The following is a 20,956-nucleotide window of genomic DNA, read 5'->3' on the forward strand; positions in this document are numbered from 1 at the left end:
TGCCATAAAGTATAATATTTTGTATTAACGTTGGCGCCTATAGACTGAAAGCAGACGAAAAGTAATCCAAACACAATTTACTCAATACAGTTGACATTGTAACTTTGTAACAATGAAGACAAGTCAAGTATGCCCCAAAAACAATACATGATAAAAATGTGGGTACTTACTTAGTAAATTGGTCTGCTGAATTGTGCTGCTGCGGCTGAATGTGAAGACTGGGAGGAATGCTTCAGTTTTATACTCAAGCCAATCCACTTTGCCCAACAAACCATGGCAGTAACAACGGGAGACAGTCCTATCCATTAGCGTATAGAGTCGAATTACTTAATCAGATTCCGTGAATAGTAAGACACTTCGCTTATACTTACATACTTAATATAAATATAGTAACATAATGGAAACCTTCCTGAATGTTGTGGGTTGTATTTTTGCCTAGTTTGATTATAGGTAAGTTTCATGTTTGGCTCACAGATAATAGGCTACTTGAAAACCCAGTCAAATGAGATACATACATACATACATAGGTACATAAACTCACGCCTATTTCCCACCGGGGATACAAATGAAATACTCAAATGAGATACTTTTTGCGAAACGTCAAAACGAAGTTTTCCTTGGAGTTTGTAAGGAAATACTGTCCTGTGATGTCATTAATAAAAGCTGTCAAACGTCGTACTCATTGTTACTTAATCCATAAATAAAATTCATAAATAAGTCGAAAAGTAAAATGAGATTGAGTTTTGATCATCTTAGATTGGCTTCTATTTCTAGATTAAAATTTTATAATTTATATTTGACCCATTCAAATACCCTATTGATATCACCTGGTTTCTAGGAAGGCTAAGCTCGCATCCTATTATATGGCACTTAAACCATATAATGAGGAATAATACTACGCTTAAACATAGCCGCGGCGGCGTGGCGAGTAGGCGTACTTTATGTCCCTTTATACACTTCTGGCTACCCCTTTGGGGGTGCAGGCGTGATGCTACGTTGTGTGGGATAGTAATATTGGCAACTATCTTATACGCTTTAAAGTATAGCGAGGTACAACAAAAAGGTCCAAGCATCCATGCTAATATTATAAATGGGCAAGTGTGCGTGTCTGTTTGTTAGTCCGTTAAAGGCAAAACGGTGCGACAAAAAGACGTGATTTTTAAACGGTGATAGTTGAAGGGATGGAGAGAGGCAATTTCAGCTGTTTAGATATTTCATCCTTATTAAATACAAAATAAAAAAAGGAATTTTCTTTTATTCAATTTTTTTATTCCAAATACTTAAAAATATCTTTTTTGGATAGATAGACAAGATAAACATGAGATTTAATTGATATAAAACGAAGTATTAAAAATCTAAAACATGATAACAAATCTATATACGCTTTATTTTATGTAGTTTACGACAAAAAAGTTTCATGGATTATTTGACAGCGATCAAAGCGAATTTTGATTATGAGAAATTGGGGCCCAATATTAACTTATTCTAGAAGTTTTCCATTTTAGGGAGTTCGTCCTGAATATTGGCCAGAACCAAGTTCTTGTCGGTTCCAACCAGTTGCTTCGGTTCCAGTGCCGACCTCATCTCCAGTGCTCTGGTGTCTACCTCCAGGGACTGGTTCTTGTCATTCAGGTCGATACCGATCTTGATCGACGCTGATTCCAAGGCGTTGTATGTTGCCCTGAAAGAGAATTTATTTTTATTTGCAGATTTACTGTATAAACTTATCCTCCCTGTTATTGTGGGAGTAAATAAAAACTTAGAATGCCTTGACGACTCACGCCTATTTTCCACCAAGGTATGCAGAGGTTATGGAATTCCATTTGCCACGATCCTGACATACTTCTCTTGTTTTCTCCACATTCATCAGTCGTTTCATACACGCAAGCCGGTTCAGAATAGATCGTACTAAACCTTTTATAAGGACATCTCCAATTTAGTCAATGTACGTTCTCGGTTTTCCTCTGCCAGCCCTACCAGCAACCTTTGCCTTATACCCCGCTTTCGTGATCCCAGATTAACTTCTTCAGGTAGACTTGCCGCATAATGGGTTGGACATATGGAGAGTGCTGAGGGCTCTCACCCAGGGATTTTGTTCCTATTGATCTCTGACGCGAAATGGCGCGATGCCTTGACCATCTCGGAAGTTACGAGTTTTGGTTCTCGTTCGGATTGATTTAGAAAAAGCACATTTTGTAAATGGTCTTGGGTTTGGGTGTATCTCCACCAATCCGTAGTGAAGCACCGACGAATAAGTAAAGGTCTTGGACGGGACACGAAACGTCACTTAAAATGTATGAAATCTTGTTCAACATATATTCGTGGGAGGTGAGGTACTGACATTAATGACAGATTGTTACCCGAACAAAACCTTTGTTCTATTATAACAACTATAATTGACACGTTACTCCTACCTTTTGTCTATGTTTGGATCATATTAGTAGTGATGAATGAATGAACTACGAGGAAGGTCTTAGAATAAAATAAAGAAAAATATATGCCACAATTATAAAAATTCCATTCCGTGTATAAAATGTAAACGTAAAATAAATTAGATAAGTTCGGAAATAATGCCAGCGCTAAGCGCTAATTTATACGAAGTGAGCTCCCAGAACAATAGAACATCGTTTAAAAAATATACTGAATAAACATGCCATGAGCAATTTTTTATGATACTTAACGGCACCTATAAGGAATATTTTAGCCCGAAACAAATCCTAGTATTTGGAATTTAGGACCTTTGTCCTACGGGATTATTTGGAGAGAATAAATTATTACGGATTATTCGCGAATATTATACTTAGGTATATTCCTTAGTAACAGTAGATGTAAATTTGAAAATTTTGCCTTTATAAGTACAACAATAGTTCCAAGAGGTACCCTAATCAATTCTATGTCAAGATTGTCATTTTGTATCCGTACCTTATTTTCTCAAACATGTCAGTGATATGTACCTTACTAACTTTCTTATGGTTTCCATAATCAACTTGCTATTCTTGAATTCATGTTTACACATATTACTCATTGACATTGTTATCTTTTAATATTTTTAAACTAAGAAAATTCGTAGAATAGGTAAATAAACCACAAAATAGAACAGTTGACAAGTATGGGAAACCACTCGACTACCGTTCTAAAATATACATAATATGAATCAAAATATGTCAAGACAAAATCGTAATTATTTGATAAATTTAATAGATACACGTTTATTCTTTTCATTTCACTGCTCTCTGTAACATCATAATGTCTATTACACTATTTCGTTAATTGAATAGTAATATAATCTGAAATATACGTACTTAGCGCAATCTAACTTCTCCTGCAGTTGTCTCACTGTTTCTCTTAGATTGCGGACTTCTTCCTTCAAGCCCACATCAGCTTCATCAGAGGCGAGCTCAATGCCAGGTCTATATCCTCGGGTTTCCAACCTAGTCTCAGCTACTTTCAAGGCATCCACCTTGTCTGTAAATTGTTCGCCCATGATCTTAAGTTCTGCCTTTAACTTGTCCATGTTTTCCTCCATCTGTGAGTAAAAATACATTCTCTTAAATACTTGCTATGTCCAGGTACACATACAGGGAGTTAGTGACATCGTTACGAAAACTTTGAGGGATGATTCAGACCATGATCTTGAGTTGATATCAAGTTGAATTTGCCATCGCAGTATGGGACTAAAGGTTATAAAAAAAAACACTGAAATTGTCATGTAGTTTCCGAACGGAAATTCCATTTGATAACAACTCGGAACCATGGTCTGAATCATCCCCTTTAATATTCGTTACGGTGTCACTAACACCTATACGTACTTGTGCGGCTACCAGTACGTACTTGTACGAGTACAAATACAAATATACTTTATTGCACACAACATACAAAACAAGTTCAAAGTCGAGTACTAATATGTAACACAACTTGCAGCTACTTTTGATACGAACTCCTAAAATAAATACACAGATAAGTGAAGTTTTCACTAACACAGTTGGCTCGACCGTTATAGAAGGCGATACGGCTCACCACCTATCTCATTATTCTAACAGAAAGCTCGGTGAGGTGTGAGTACAGTCATGAGCAATATAATGTAGTCACTTTAGGACTCTGTCACACTAACATATTTGACATTTAGTGAGACTTACAGTTCAATTTGTCAAAAAAGTTAATGTGACATGGTACTAAAGTGTATACATATTAATGCTCGTGACCGTACCTAGTTCATCTTGCGATGGATGCATTTTTAACTACCACAGTAGGGACATAGTCATGAGCTTATGTTATGTTGTTGTGGGACTTAATATTTGAAGCTCCCAACAAACGTCACCATAACATATTCAAACCATAATCTGGCACAAAACTTTATTCTTTCCTTGCGAATATGTGCCTATGCTTATTTAAAAAGTTATCGAATAGGACAAAAGCACGTTCGACATTTGTATTCAAAGCATAATGTTGAAATTAGAGGGATATTGGTGCTAATTCCTGTAAATACCATGTAATTTAATTTTAAGTTATATAATGTCATTTTCTTATCCGCCGAAAAGGAAAGGGACGGGTAATCGACAAGCATAACATTTATGGCACACACGTCAATTTTAAGTACAAATCTAAAATAACCGTCTAAAAATTTTACATTTACCAGTAACCCGACAGAATTTAGTTGACAGCACACGTAAACGATTTGCAAACCCGGATTCATTCTTCCTAAAATTAAGAGCTGTCGATCATCCGTCCCTTTCCGTTTCGGCGGATAAGAAAATGACAGGCATAACTTACAGTAAAATTAGGAGGTGTTTGCAGGAATCGAGCCATTCTGAATATACTTTATCAGAAACAAGAGAAAACACTTCTCATTCAGTATTAAAACATCCCACGCCTATTAGGAGTACAGTTCTATCCACTTAGATTAAACAACAATATTTAATATAAAAAATGATCGTAATGTTATGTTGCAGCATAATGATTTTGCTAAAAACTTATGTTGATTTCAAAATTGCGTTCCAACTATATTTTCTTATCTTTTTCCATTTAGAGTAATAACACTGTATTCAGGTAATAGTTATATCTATCTAACAATTTAGATTTGCCGCAGATGGCATTAACTACTTGGCCGGACAAATGGGGAGCGCTGAAGGCTCTCACCCGGTACAACGTTTAAGACAACAGGCCTGAGGGTGCCCAGTTGGGCGCGAACCTCCGCTCAGGGCGTCGTCTGAGAGGAAAAATATTTGAAAGAATTAATCGACCCTAGCGGGTCGATAGCGATAAGCGCTGAATGAGGGAAATCGTCAACCACGCCGGCGGGGTCGGTATCGGGGTCCTGAAGTGTTATCGGGGTCCGGAAGTGTTTTTGTTAAATCGAATCCACTAGATTTTTAAATAAAACATAGCTTCACAACTATATCCTTTAACCCAGTTTCGAACAAACTCCTGCTTCCAGGTCCGCAATACCCGCGGTACTGCTTCTACGAGCATTTCATGACCTTACCTTAATCTTCTGCCACTCAAGTTCATTCCTAGCCCTCTGCGTGTCATATATGCGTCTACGCAGCATATAGTTGGTGACATCAGTTTGTGCTCTAAGGGCGTTTCTTGCGCGCCCTCTAGCGACAAACAGCGATTCGCGCAGACGTAACGTGTCGCGCAGTTCATCTTCAGCCATCCTCTTCATGCCTTCGACTTTATCTACCCATTGTTGACCGGTGATCATTCTGTAAGAAAAAATATTATAAATCTTACATAATAAGCCTTAATGAGGTGGGCAGAGCCACAAGTACCTTGAAGACAACTTGCAGCCACTGTTGATACGAAGTCCTAAGATAAATAATATGATGATTTTTGTGGTTACAAGGGACCTGCTTATCGCTCATAGAGTTGTCCATGTTAGAAAAGGCACAATCCCTGTTAGATTTTACGATATAAGTGCCTGTGAAGACAAGTAAGTGTTCTATGTTGTTATTCACGCTATCGACCCACTAGGGTCGATTAATCCTTTCAATATTCTTCCTCTCAGACGACGCCCTGAGCCGAGGTTCGCGCCCAACTGGGCACCCTCAGGCCTGTTGTCTTAAACGTTGTACCGGGTGAGAGCCTTCAGCGCTCCCCATTTGTCCGGCCAAGTAGTTAATGCCATCTGCGGCAAATCTACAACAAGTCACGTCAAAAAAAAAAATTCGCTTCCAGTCATCTTAGCGCTCCCCATTTGACCGGCTGATTAGTGAACGCCATCTCAAACAAAACAGGTACTTAGTGAACCGAAAAGATTTATAAAATGCGATGACATCGGCACGCCGGGCTTCTGCGGCGCGTCTAGGTACGAGTTCACTTTAAGTAGGTACTATAGAAAATGTCACCGTTTTAGAGACGATATTCTTGGAAAGATAAGCGATAGAACGCATTTCCGACATATTTTTTACTTCCCATCCAACAGAATAAGTAAAAAAAAAGAATGCTAGGTTAAAATGTTTAGCTAACGAGTAGCATGGTTACTAGCGCGCGAGACCTGGTTCTATCATCATTAACCCGTGAACCTACCCTGACAATTAGGTCAAACACGAACCTGATAGTGAGTGCAAAAAATCCAAGAAACTGGGTAAATTAATGTTCCTCTAAAGTAGAGTAGAGGAACATTAATAGAGGTATGTATATAGATTTCTTCAGCATGTCCACGTAAGTAGATTGCAGAGAGAAAAATAATGATTATTATGTTGGAGTGACCACAAATTCTTACTCGACTTTTACGATACGTTCGGGGTGATAAGCAACCAAATATGAAGCTGGGTAGGTAAGTAGTAAGTACCCATACTTTTCACGGGTGGGTTGTGAAATCAATCACCGATCTCATCAACCCTGGTGTCAGGGTTATTATTGAGTCGCCCAAGGCCCCTGACATGGCTCATGAAACGACTACAATCTTACTTAAGTAAATAGGAGCCGGGACCGACTGCTTATATTTACTTACTTTCGGATAATCTGGTGATCAGCTTGTGCTAACAAAACTAGGGAGCCAAAATTATTCTTGTGATATGTTCCCACCGGGATTCGAACCCAGGAACTCCGGATCGTGAGCCCATCACTCGACCACTGGATCACAGAGGGCGTTGATACATATATTTATCATGACACATATATTTATATTATAGTTGATACACATTATTTTCTTATATAATATAATATTTTCTTATTCAGTGAGTTATTTTCCTTCTTTGATCATATTGGGACCGTGTTCCCTTTAGTCATATTTCGAAAATAGGTTTTCCAAGTGGTCTCCATATTGGTTTGACATAATAATTCCCTAAGGAAATAATTTCTTGTAAATACACTATCTTCTTGGGTTATTTTGTGAGATGTTAGTTTATTATATCTTATAATAATGTGTGTGTAATTAAGTGCAATAATAAAAATGAAAAAACAAGTAAGTAATATTTTTAATAAACATTCAGATGTAACTATACCGTAGCACACTATCGTTAGAGCCGTCAGTCTAAACATCATGAAATCGTAGTGTTGGGTCTTTAAAAACTAAATTACTTATACAAAAGTAGCTTGGTATTTAGCTTGTCTTATGAAACCTCGTAGCGATGACTAATTACGAAACCGCAAACTTTGAGGTCCTCAAAGTAATTTATTTTGAAATGTTTTTTAGACATAATTACTTCCTTATTTATTTTTATTTACCTCGACAAACGGGTGCTTTCACATCCTGAAGAGGGAAAAAGGTTCATAGACCCCCAAAAAGAATACTTGTAGAATCATAGCATCGTGTCGAGGCCAAAACAGTTGTTCGCATGAAAGATAAACGGTGAATTATTAATAAACCAGGCCGATTCAAGGAGCCTCCTTATTTAAAAGGCCTTAAATATTTTACGAGCTAATCTTTTCATTTATTTCACAATCTTTTTCGGGTTATACATTTTATATTCTCGTGTAATAAGCATGTAAGTGGCGCGGTGGTGCTAGCCAAGATTTATATATTTGGCAAGAAAGGGTTAGGAGGTTAACACTGTGAAATAAAATATTATGTTGTATCACTAAGTATTTCTGGATCTGTTTAAACCAGCTTTTAGTAATGAAGGGATTTAATTTTGAATATTTAGTTATGAAATACAGAGATAAAAGAAACAAAAGAGGTAGAGGCCCTCTCCTGCCACCTAGTAGACCAGCTTGTCTAAGCTAACAAAAATCTACCCGACCAGACTACCTAGGACAGACTTTCTTGGCGCTGTCAAATTAGGAAAGCCACCCAACCTAAACTGGGAGTGAGAAGAGAGAAGATTTATTACAGGTATTAACTTTAATTTTCTACGTTATACATAAGTAAGTTCGTCAAGGCATTCTAAGCTGACATTTACTCCCAGAATAGTAGAAAGGATGACACTGAAGTAGGTTAAAATGTTTCCTTTAATAACGCGTATCTTATTACACACAGTAATCAATAAATGACAAAATCATCCCTACGTCAATTTGAGCCGAAGTGGCGAAGAAAATCAAATGGAACAGCTTCTGTTATTACGTCTGTTATTGAGTGCAAACAATGATTAATGCAAATACGATTAAGTCAAATAATAATATATTGAGCTAGAATTTTCCAGGAAATTTAATATCACACCGAACATATTGTAGTAAATACAGCGGAAACAGACTAAGAATTTGCTAAGTGTCTTGTCTAAAATATTAGACATAAATTGATGCTGACTCCGGCAGACACCTAATTTGGCATTTTTTTATTCACCGAAAAGGAAATGGACGGGTGATTACCCGAACGAATCAAATAGGCGTCTCACTGTTATGTAACACGTGTCACGTGTACTGTCAACATAATTCTGTCAGGCACGCCAACCGTTGAAAATTTTTAAAGGGTTGTTTTTGACTTCTGCCTAAAATTCACGCGTGATCCACAACTTTTTAGCTTGTCCTTTTCTTTATCGGCGGAAAATAAACTGGCACGTATAACTAAATGTTACATGATGTGTTATTATGATCTACATTTTTCTAAAAATCAGATAAAGAGTAAAAAATTTACCCAGGTGAAGCTGGGTGGAGTTATCTACTCTATTGAAAATCACATTAATTTTTATTTAGCAATTAGATCACCCATTGTGCTTCTTTTGTGAATATTAATTGTCCTGTACAATATAACTTATGTGCAATAGCACTTTTGTATTGTATTGTAAAAAAGACAGATTCACCTTTTAGGCGTCTTCAAAGAATCAGTCTTGAAGGTAATATTGGCGCAATTCTTGTCTAGCGAGAGCATATCCTTGTCAATGGCCAGAGCTTCGTTCTTGTCATTCAGGTCAAGTTGCAATTTGAACTTCATCACCTCCAACTTATTGATCTTCTCCCAAGCTGACTGGCATCGGTCTATGAGGAGTTTCTTGTTGCTTTCAGTTACGCAGAGTTCCTGGGAAATAGGATTGCATACATTACGTTACATGAGCCATGTCAAGGGCGTTCGTTGGCCCATGAATATCCCTGATACAAGAGGCGCGATGGTTGGTTGGTTAGGTGAGGGTTGTGGTTGATCATCCACCTCACAACCCACACAAGTTGATAATAGTTTGCAAAAGGTATGATGAGAATTACACGGGACTCGTCCTGACACTAATGATCGCATTGTGACCCGGAAGACATATAAGTTAATTAACATTAAGAAGAAGAAGAAGACTGGGAATTTCGAGATTTTACGATTCGGAAGTATCAAGATATTATACGATTACGGAAATAATCTTTAGTGACCAGTGAAGATAGAGAACTTGATGTTGGAATAGATAAAGTAACGTTTGAGTTAATTTTGAAGACGTATTATTCTACAAAAAATATGTTTTTTACATCACCATCATCAGCCGTATGACGCCCACTGCTGGGCATAGACCTCCCCCAAACCCTCCTCCTTTTTTACATATTGAAATAAAATACTACAAGGCTTGAGATATTAACATTTTAGCAAAGTAAATAAGAAAAGAAGAAATTGTTATAGGTTATAAAGTCGTCAAGCGCAAATTCTTGTCAAAATCCAAACCCCATTAATTAATAATTGCACCTGGAATGGGCTTTATAAAGATAAAGGTTGGAAGATGAAGATAAGGATTAACTGGAATAGATAACTTTTAGAAATAAGCCCACCTGTTGCTACTAGTTTTCATTTTTGTCGTTATTTTTATGTGTACAATAAAAAGAAATAATAAGCGTTATCAATGTTACCTTCTTCAACTCAGTATCAGCCATATCGTAAGTCAACTCAGTGCTTCTCCTACCATCTCTGTTGGACAGACACTCAGAACACACAAGCAACGGCAGATTCAGTTGTTCCAATTCTCTCTCTGTGGAGGCTTTCTCCTCCTTTAAAAGATCCATTTCCCTATTGATCCGGTTTAGAAGATCCTGTATCGTTGACTTCCATTGCTCGATCTCGTAGATTCTGTAAAAATGAAATTACTTTTTATTATTTGCAAAAAATGGGACTGTCAATAAAATGTAAACCTGCAAAAGGTTACTTCGATGCCTACCTACCTACGTACCTAACTATAATCTCTTGCGTCCGAGATTTCCAGACATAATAAATAAACAATGGATTTTGGGTTTTAAAAGGACATCCAGTCTGACGACTAAGTACTTACTTATTTTTTTTTTGGGTGACCTTTAGGTTTGTTTTCTTATTGGATAATACTTAATGTTTATTTGTGAATCTGTCGTAGTCTTTATATTATAACATTTTTAAATGTACCGTTATCTGCAGAATCATAAGAAAACCAGTCAAAAATATAAAACATACTAATATATTTTTTATGTTATTCATTTTATTTGGTGTTAACATTTCAAGTTAGAAATATATCTAAGCTTCAGAAGTTATCTCACATCTCGCAATATTTCTGGAAATGCAAGTTTTCATCTCATGATATTTTCTTTTAGCAAAACTCGAGCTAGGTTTATATTTCGCAAATCTTAAGTTGTAGTGAAAGCAATGTTTCTTATTGATCTGGTTCTGCAATGTCCGAACCAAACTATGGATCACAAAGTGATTTACGTGATATAACCCCACCAGAATATGAACCCGGGACCGTGAGCTCAACGCGTGCCACCACCAGAGGTTTGCGCGAATATGAAATGGTCCCGAGTTCATATTCCGGTGGGGTTATTTATATTACGTAAATGTTTGTGATCCCTAGTTTGGTCCGAACATTGCAGGCTAATTACCCGATTGTCCTTTTGTTTTTTTTTTGACGTGACTTATTGTAGATTTGCCGCAGATGGCATTAACTACTTGGCCGGACAAATGGGGAGCGCTGAAGGCTCTCACCCAGTACAACGTTTAAGACAACAGGCCTGAGGGTGCCCAGTTGGGCGCGAACCTCGGCTCAGCGCGTCATCGGAAGCCGCAACTACCAGGGGATTTGGGTGGTGCGGAGCAGAATCGAAAAAACGTTTGGAAGCTAATTTGAGTCATTGGGCAATACCCGATTGTCCGTCTTGTGTGTGTTTGTGTGAGATAACTTCAGAAATTACCTACACTAAAAAATGGATACTCGTTCACTTGAACACTTTCAGACATTTTGTCCTAAGATTGTTAGGATTGGTATAAACATTTGAACGACAATAAAATAATAGTTTATTTTAAACATTGTTAATTGACCGACAACTGTGGTCTCGAAAACAAAACAAAATTTCAAATTCATATTGGGGTTATGAATGGCCAAATAACAATAAGAAACAAAACCCCCATTTTGATGGCAATCAACTATAAGTCTACCTACTTATCTACCTGCCTAAACTATAATTAAAAAAATCACTTCTGCTCAAAAAACCCTCACTAACCTATTCCGTTGCATTGTATCAACACCAAGACGACATTTTCCAGTTAACTTTACGAAAGACTCGATGGCCGATTGCCAACATGATATTTCATATTTCAATCTATATTTTAAGCCTTCTTTCAGGTCTACCGCGTGGGATGGATGCGAAAAGATGGATGCGAAAAGATTCTTTACCATCTCCCGAGACAGGCAACAGATTTCTATTGTTAGCAAATCGTTTGGGTTTAGTACACTTCATTAGACTTCAGATTTTTGGAGACAGCTCTTGTCTTCTTATTCTTACTTGCTTCTTATATATTTTATGTGAGTACTTACTAAAGAACCTATTTCAGTTTTTTCGTCGAAGATTTTATTTATGATAAACAATCCTTCAGGATTTTGATAGATGTAGTTCATTAGGATTCTTTAAGAACATATTAGTTATAACTATTATTCGAAAAAAATAATAGGTTTCTTGACGGGGGATCCTTTTTGTTAAATGCCTACCTACTTCTCAGTCAACCGAATTGACGTTCCCATCATCTCCCAGCATTATTCCGTTTTTCACAGGGTTCGCTTACCTAACCTGAAGATTTGACAGGTCCGGGTTAACCCGCGAAGGGAAAACCAGTCCAATACAGGTTAGATGACTATAGAATGTGGGTTTACCCACGATGTTTTCCTTCACCGCTGAGCACATGATAATCATTTATGATCCAAACATGACGTTGAAAACAAAATAAAAATGGATGAACATGGAAATTAGCAATACCTTAGTAATCGGAATACGATGATTGTCGAGAGACATAATGAAAATAGAAGCGTTGTACTTACCTAGCACTAATGCGGTTGTTGTTATGGTACGTGTCCCATTCGGTCTTGATCCTGGTCTCATTGCGAAGCTGGTGGGCGCTGTGTCGAAGGTCGAAGGCATCAGCTCGTCGGGTGTCGGCAGTGACCTATTTCATAATAAAAAATGTTTTTATATTCTGTGTACATATCGTTGCCTCATAATGAAAACGACGCGACGTAACCTCCTTGATGAAAAAGTACATTTTGGTGTGATTTTCTGCAACAAAACCTCGGTTGCTTTCAATAAATTTCAATCCGGGTAAAAATTGTGACCATATTTTTTACCTGGATTGAAACTAGGTTCTCCATTGCGAGATTTTGTTAACGAAACCACACCACATTCCAAATCAATCACATTCCGATGTGATTTTTGTAGACTTATCGGTTTAAGAAATATTAGTACTCAACATTTCAGATAGATGGCGCGTCGGCTTAATAACAATATAGATCGAAAAATTCGCTTGGACAGGAGGAGGATGCGGTGGCGTAATACATGTTAATGTTTCTTTTGTGCACAATAAGGGGTTAGATTTTAGTTGTTTAGTTAGTTACAATCAATTGGTGGCACAGAAGCTGGCCTTACTGCTAGGTAGCGATTTCTTCCAGGTAACTTTAAGTACATGAGATTAATTTTATTTAATAAAAACATAACGTAGAAGGTACCCACCACACTACAGAAACATAAATTATGCACTCACTGGTGCTAATTCCTGTAAATACCATCTAATTTTATTTTAAGTTATATCTGTCATTTTCTTATCCGCCGAAAAGGAAAGGGACGGGTAATCGATAAACATAAAATTTATGGAACACACGTCAATTTTAAGCACAAATCTAAACCAACCGTCTAGAAATTTTACATCCGTCAATAACCCGACACAGTTAAGTAGACAGCACGTCAAACGGATTGCATACCAGCGACGTACCTTTTTGATTCGCCCGGGTTATTCATTAATTTACTCATTCTTCCTAAAATTAAGAGCTGTGAATCATCCGTCCCTTTCCTTTTCGACGGATATGAAAATGACGGATACAACTCAAAATAAAATTAGGCGGTGTCTGCAGGAATCGGGGCCAGGCTAGTTTCCAACTAGTCAAATCAGTTACTTTTAAGTTACTACTAAACGTCAAAACATGAAATTACTATGGAATTTGTATGAAAAATCACACTGTGACGTCATAGAAAACGTGATAAAATTCCTGACTTATTATTACGTTTTTCTTATATAAAAAATAAAATGTTTTTATTAGTGTTAGACTTGTCTTTATTTAGTAATCTCAATTTAATAAATTATCTTGAACCTAGTACACGACCCATTTATAGGTATGCGTACTCGTATTCTAAACCGACAAGAGCGTGGCTCTTAAATCAATGATGACTCGTACTCTTCTTAAACCGTAAATACCTATGTTTTCAAAAAATACCCTATCCGTATCGTATTTCTCTCTCTCCGGGATAGAATTTCAGAGTTTTCCCAATATGACCGACGGTTTGAGGCCGACACACCTCACCTTTCACTAACAAAGTTGGCAGATGCATCCTTTCGACCAAACGGTACAACTTGTCGCGAAAAGAGTTTTGAGTTCCGAAGATATTTTGTATATTTTAAATCAAAAGAAAACTTTAGAGTGGGGAATGTTATTTTAGTTTGCGCTGTCACTGGGATATCTTCTTAAAGAATACTTTGAAAGTTCTGATGGAAAATAGAAGAATGTTGTATTATAAATGTATTCTTTCAAACAAACGAAGAATTTATATTTATACCTAAAAACGTCACAGTGTCATTTGGGTAAACGGGGTGTCACTATACTAATATTAATACAGCAATATTTTCTCGTGTGGGTTTTGAGGTGGATTACCAACCTCATCAACCTCATCATTGTGCTGTATTCATGTGTTAATGTCTGATTGTTTAAATGTAGTTCTGTGCAATAAAGTATATATGATTTGATTTGATTAACCCTGGTGTCAGGGTTATTATTGAGCTGTCAAAGGCCCTTGGCATGGCTCATGTAACGATTACTTACTTACACTAGTAAGTAGCATGTATTGTCAACGACACCACGATACCGCACCACTGTGGTGTCGTTTAAAATTTTTTTTAGGTAACCTCACCACTGCCGACTAGTGATGTCTAACGTGTATAAAAACAAATCAGGTGTCAAACCTTGTCAAACACAAAACAATTTCAAAAATATTTTATGTGCAAGGAATAAGTAATTGACAATCTAACATCAATAAATACACATAGGAACTTCATTACTGTGGTGTGATTACCGGGTATATGGTAAGTAGTTACCGGGGCCAACGGCTGAACGTGCCTTCCGAAGCACGGATCATCTTAGTTTCAGCCAATCAGGTGATTGGCCTGTAATGTCCTAACCAAACTAGGGATCACAAAGTATTTTTTATGGTATGTTCCCACCGGGATTCGAACCTGGGACCTCCGGAGCTTGAGACCAACGCTCAACCACTGGACCGCGGAGGTCGTTGATTATAGCATTGTTATAGGTAAAGCTACAAGACAATATAGCCCTTATAGTTTATAATGAGAGGAGGACAGAGATATAGTACATCGCTTAGTGCGAAAGAGACTAGAGATATGCCTCTTTTGCACTAACGGTAAAGTATACAGCGTAGTACTAAAATGATTTTTGCCTTTAGCAGCTCAATATTAACCCTGACAGCAGGGTTGCTGAGATTAGTAATCTATCTCACAACGCATATGATTCTTAGAAGAAGAAGTAATCATTATTTTATCTAGCAAAAAATAAAATTGTTTTCTAGAATATCAGTCACTATGGGTACCTCCTAACAGCCTACTAGCCAATTTTGTTAACTTGCGAAGGCCATATAAAAACTTTTCTAATTTTCTACGGTATCGCGCTTGTTCGTGAAATGATTGGAGCCCATACTGATCGGTACTTGTTTATAAAATAGTTGTGGACTTGTGGTTGAGCCCTCGGGAACTAAGTAGCTAGTTTAGGGTTATTGGTGGGCTGGAATTCGCGGAAATTGTGTATCAAGTTCTCTCCTTATCAATTTGTGCAGATACTAAGCTAAATCGAATACTTTCTTGCTTAGGCTGTGGTTAAACGACACGAAATATATCGAGCACCTGCTTACAAAAGCTCTTGCCAGAAATAATATAGTTTACATTTTCGGCTTTAAATGTTAAGTAAATTAGTACTGAAAAGCCTATTAGTAATGAAGTTAAATACCTAATATCTGATGCAGTCAGTCACAGGATCGCTTTTGTTTAGTGATTTTCGTTTAAGTTTCCAATCTATAGATAGACAGTGGTGTTTAGTTTATAGTCTCAGGGGAACTCTTAGTAATTGGGTTAGGTAACTAGCTCGAGATCTTTACGAAGCCTCAGTGGCGCAGCATAGTACTCCATATTCTCTCTTAATAGAGGGGACACCTGTGCCCTGTGGGGGACACCTGTTATTAGCCGTAAACGTAACTAGAACTAGAGACAAAAAAATCTACTTCCTAGTCCTGTTACCAGAACTGAACAACAGAACTATTGGGAGAAAAGGGTATAAGCATGTCGTCGCTTTATAATGAAAACTACGCAAGCGCCTTTTTGAAATATCACAATAAGTACATGATTTTTGTTAACAAAGCGTGGCAACAAGCTAGTTTCAATTCAGGTAAAAATATGTGCTCTCATTTTTCATCCGGAATGATATTCATTGAAAGAAATCAATGCTTCGTTGAAGAAAATTGCCATCAGAATGCGATTTTTCAAAAAAGCGCTTACGTGGGTTTCACTGTAATGTAATTATTGTTACCTGTAAATTGTACAAGCGAGCATCCCAATCCGGTAAGCTTAAATGGGGCAGTGGTTTCTCAAAAGTCACCACTGACTGCATGTTTGGAATTTAATAGCACCTAAAATAAACAATCCAAAAAGCAATATTGATTTGATTACTCAACACATCTGTCAAAATAACGCCAGTTGACGTTGACTGTTCTATTTTTAAATTATAGTTTTTTGGCCGTTAACATGCCAGAGCTAATTAACAGTATTTTTATTTCTAGATAACAAATCTTTTTGCTCTGATTCTTTTTCAGTCGCGCCATCTTGCTTTTACTTTTTTGTGGCCATTAAATTATGCCAGTATTTGGATCAACTAACAACTTGTCATTAGCAAAATCTCTTTGGTCTAACTTTTGCGTGGTAGTCGTCGCGTAAACATGTCTACATAAAGTCTGCTCAGTTGTTTGGCCCGAGAAATATCTGTACAACATTTTATGAAAAATTATTTGGCTGAATGCCTATCTTGTTCAATAAATCATTTAATATTTCTAATTGATTACTGCTGTTGAAGTTTTCGGAACTAAAAGCAATTAAGTACACAAAATGAACTCATTGATCTCTCTTTTGAATATCTTAGATGGAAAGGATATTTTCGTCTGTTTACAAACAAATGTTTCATGTGGAAAACAAGCTATCATGCATGAAGAATTGTCGTCTATTGGCCTACTTTTGCTATTAGGGCGAAAAGTTTCTCGGTTTGTGGAAGGCCACTCAGTCTGAAGTGCGTGACAGTAAATTTTCTCACAATTCCTTTGCTGATACACCCTGGCTTGATGCCAGAATTTGTGCGCTAAACAAGCACTATCTCAAATCTAGGCTCTCGTCTCCAAGTGTTATGTTCTGTCATTTCGGTAAAGTCTCCGCTTATGTTAATACCTAGTTAATACATACACTTCTCATCAAAAAAATCGAAACACTTCCGTTTTCATTGTTTCTGTCCGAATTTAACACAAAAAAGAATTCATACGATGAAAAAAAATACATAAATGTATAGCTGGCAGTTTGGCCATTACAGTAATAAGCGAAAATTCTAAATTCAAAATTAGAATTTCATTTGTTTATCTTATAAACGAAATGAATCACTGTTTTGAGACAAATGTGTGTTTAGGGTTGGAGTACATTTAGCGTTTAAAAACTAAAAATTGGCGCCTATCCTTAAACTTTTTGTTTTTTATTTCAATACTGTGACTTTGGGACGTCTGAAAAAAGGTTTTTTTTCTAAAACGTATGGATACTTCGCCCACAGAAGCCGCCCAAGTTGTGGCATTGCTGGATTCTGGCCTTAGCCAGCGTGTTGTGGCTGCAAGACTGCATCTAAGCCTGTCATCTGTTCATAGAGTCTATAAACGTTATCGGGAGACTGGTTTGTTCACGCGCCGTTCAGGATCTGGCAGGAATCGGGTCACTTCTGAGCGAGATGATCGATTTATTGTAACAACTTCTTTAAGAAATCGACGCCTTAACGCTTTTCAACTGCAGCAGCGGCTTCGTGTTGTACGAAGGGTGGCTGTAAGTGACTCTACAATTAGAAGAAGGTTGAAGGATCGTGGACTGGTACCGCACAAGCCAGCAAATGGGCCGAAATTAACTGCAGACCATCGAAGAGCGCGCCTTAACTTTGCACGTGAGCACCTAAATTGGTCATACCTACAGTGGAGCAAAGTTCTCTTTTCTGATGAGTGTAAAATTATGCTGTATGGTAACGACGGAAGGAACAAGGTCTACAGAAGAGACGGAGAACGCTATGCACAATGCTGCATTGAAGAAAAGGTCAGCTATGGTGGCGGTTCGTGGACGGTTTGGGGAGGAATCAGCGCCGACGGTAAGACAGAGCTTGCTTTCGTGTCTGGGCCACGTCTGCCTGCACTAAACTGTCATCGGTACGTCGAAGAGTGTCTCGAGCCTCATGTGATGCCCTATTCACATTTTATTGGCAACGGCTTCATATTCATGCACGACAATGCTAGGGCTCACACCGCGGGCGTCGTACGAGATTATCTTAACGAAGTCGATATCTCTATTATGGAATGGCCAGCAAGAAGCTCGGACATGAATCCCATTGAACATCTGTGGGATGAATTAAAGAGACGAATTCGAGCAAGAGATCCTGCCCCAGAAACACTTAGCCAGCTGCAAGATGCAATCCAAGAGGAATGGGACAATATACCACAGCATGTGATCGTGACTCTCATCCGATCGATGAAGAACCGTATGGAAGCAGTAATTAGAGCTCGGGGAGGGAATACAAGTTATTAAATAAACGTTTTTTAGCTTTTTTTTCATTTACGTGTGTTGTTTTATCCATTTCCTTTATACTCCATACGGAATAAAAATGACTCATTTAACAAAATACGAAACCTATGAAAAATTCATTTAAATTTAGAACATTAACATTAAGATTTGAGAAGCTCATATTACTCACTATTAAACGACATTTAACATTTATTCCTAAATGTACACATTTTTCTGATAATCCTGACAAAACGTAAACTTGCAAGGTGTTTCGATTTTTTTGATGAGAAGTGTACTTTGCTGTACCTACCTAATTCAAATTAAATTTGAAGTACGGTGACGTAAGTCACCTACTAAGAAGACAGTACATTCATTTTAAAATGTTGTAACGAAGCAATTCCGGACCAACGAGCCTTGTAGCGACATCTTGTGGTTTCTGACGATATAACGTTGTTTTTATATTTTACCCGCTGGAAATCACAGATGGCGCTGCAGGGTTATCGATGGGCCCGAATATTTATAATTATTTTTTTTTCTTCAAAATTTGGTATATTAAAATTATCTGCAACATTTATTTTTGATATATTATAATTATATTGTTTAAATTTTGGGATCAAACAAGTCGATCGATTGTTGTCGTTGATTCGGCGAATTTATGGTTTGGTAGATTTTTTCTAGTTTGGCAACTTTGTTCGTGGTTCTTGTGTCAGACTGACAGCTGGCTGAGCTGAGAGACAGGTTATGGAAAGTGGGGACGTCGCGAGAGCGCCGGAGACTCCACTGCCGTAACAATAATGTGGGCAAATTAAAAGCCACGATTTATCGGCGACATCAAGAGCCGATGTCTCGATTTAAATAAACAACTTAACCGAGATGGTGAGTCCTCGCAATTCTTCGTGCATATTTTTGCACCAACTTTGTGATAACCTCGAGGTCCTTTGTTTTCAGCAACTTCACTGAAATCCCATCACCGAAGGTCCAGTGGGTGGGATTAGGTTTCATCCGAGCGATGCCCAACTATCCCGGATGAACCTGTAAGTTATTTTCTTTGTTTTACACTCGTGAGTTGCCTTGCCACGCTGTCAGCTGAACCACATGCTAATCATTGCCATTCCTTGTTGCAGATGGGGTTTTTGTTTTCTTTAAGTTTTAACGTTTTTGCAAGTTTTTAACGTCTAACGTTGTTGCTAGTTTAATGTAAGAAGAAGTTTATGATTGGATCAGATGATTTCAACAATGTTTTGTGAATGAAGATTCCTACTGTTTTCTTCTGCGTTTGCAAGTTATTTCAAGCTTCATTACGGCGGAGCTTGCCTTGGTTGTTTGCACGTCGAAGCTTTCCTTTGTGCGGCGCGCATGTGGATGTGCCGCGCCTCTCCTTTTGTCAACACTCCGGATAAGGCCCGGTGAAGGACTGCGAGGTTGACCGGTGGACGTGCAGCCCGCCAGCTGCGTAACAGTTGGCCCGCTGCGCCGCCATCGTCCAGCACGCCCTGGCCTGAGCCGGCCTCAACTCATCACCTGTATGGTATTCCGGAACGCCTCAGGTAGGCCTGATAGTCGGAGGTCCTCGAGTAAGTGAGGTGCCTACAGGTGTACGGACAGTGTTTTAAACATAGTGATATCCCATGGTTGTTACGGAGTGACAATTAACCTGACGGACCAAAGCGCGACCTGTCTCCCTCCATAGGGTTTTTACCTACCTATGGATAATAAAATCTGTATATTTTAAAATATACATTGTACAAATTCAAGGGAGTTTTCTTTGTCTCATGCTCACCGGTCTATAACATCTAGCTGTGCCCTTCAGGTAAACACCACTTTATAAATTTCTGAAACATATCTGCAGTATCATAACACGATTTCCTTTTACCTACTTTCCTATAAGGTAGCAAAAGATTTCCGTTTCAGTGGCGCCCTTCTTGGTGAAATTGTCGCTCTGTACAACCATTTTAGAATATAAGTGGTGTTGGCATAAACTTTAAGAATAAATTTAGTGAAAACAGTGTATTTTTTAATTAAAAAGTGATGGGATTTTGTGTGAATTGTTTGTGTTTATGTTGCATCTTAAGTTAAGTTGTGTTTGTCTTAGTATAAGTAAAGTTATAGGCCTTCTATTGAGACCTAACTTAATCACTTATTTTGTTTTGTGTTTTATTATTTACAATAAGTTTAAACCCAATTTTATAACCTAAATGGTCTAGGGCTTATTGTCATTTTTAGTACTACATTTGTTTATACTTTTTTTTTAACCTTGTT

The 20,956-nt window shown here is 37.7% G+C and overlaps 1 protein-coding gene and 1 long non-coding RNA gene across 2 annotated transcripts; one reads left to right on the forward strand and one right to left on the reverse strand.

Annotated features, from left to right (window-relative positions):
* Positions 1-1,485: 1,485 nt before the first annotated feature.
* LOC126370373 (tektin-B1-like) lies at positions 1,486-16,517 on the reverse strand. Its single transcript, XM_050015211.1, has 7 exons — positions 16,437-16,517; positions 12,621-12,745; positions 10,198-10,414; positions 9,183-9,397; positions 5,483-5,705; positions 3,303-3,526; positions 1,486-1,681 (listed from the first exon to the last, which is right to left on the reverse strand). Exons 1-7 carry the CDS (start codon positions 16,515-16,517, stop codon positions 1,486-1,488), a joined length of 1,281 nt encoding a protein of 426 aa, XP_049871168.1.
* A 2,785-nt stretch (positions 16,518-19,302) lies between these two features.
* On the forward strand, positions 19,303-20,451 carry LOC126370348 (uncharacterized). The gene is made up of 2 exons (XR_007566864.1): positions 19,303-19,573; positions 19,646-20,451. It is a non-coding gene; the product is annotated as an uncharacterized LOC126370348 (long non-coding RNA).
* Positions 20,452-20,956: the final 505 nt, after the last annotated feature.

The sequence above is a fragment of the Pectinophora gossypiella genome, chromosome 10 (genome assembly GCF_024362695.1).
Source record: "Pectinophora gossypiella chromosome 10, ilPecGoss1.1, whole genome shotgun sequence".
NCBI classification, from domain to species: domain Eukaryota; kingdom Metazoa; phylum Arthropoda; class Insecta; order Lepidoptera; family Gelechiidae; genus Pectinophora; species Pectinophora gossypiella.

What these genes read in the sequence shown, in the direction of transcription:
- LOC126370373 (XM_050015211.1), bottom strand. Translation starts at nt 16,517, where the DNA reads ATGCAGTCAGTGGTGACTTTTGAGAAACCACTGCCCCATTTAAGCTTA. An exon ending in AACAACCGCATTAGTGCTAG is followed by an intron (nt 10,415 to 12,620) that starts GTAAGTACAACG and finishes TCATTTTTACAG; the next exon opens with AATCTACGAGATCGAGCAAT. An exon ending in TTGAGTGGCAGAAGATTAAG is followed by an intron (nt 3,527 to 5,482) that starts GTAAGGTCATGA and finishes TTTTACTCACAG; the next exon opens with ATGGAGGAAAACATGGACAA.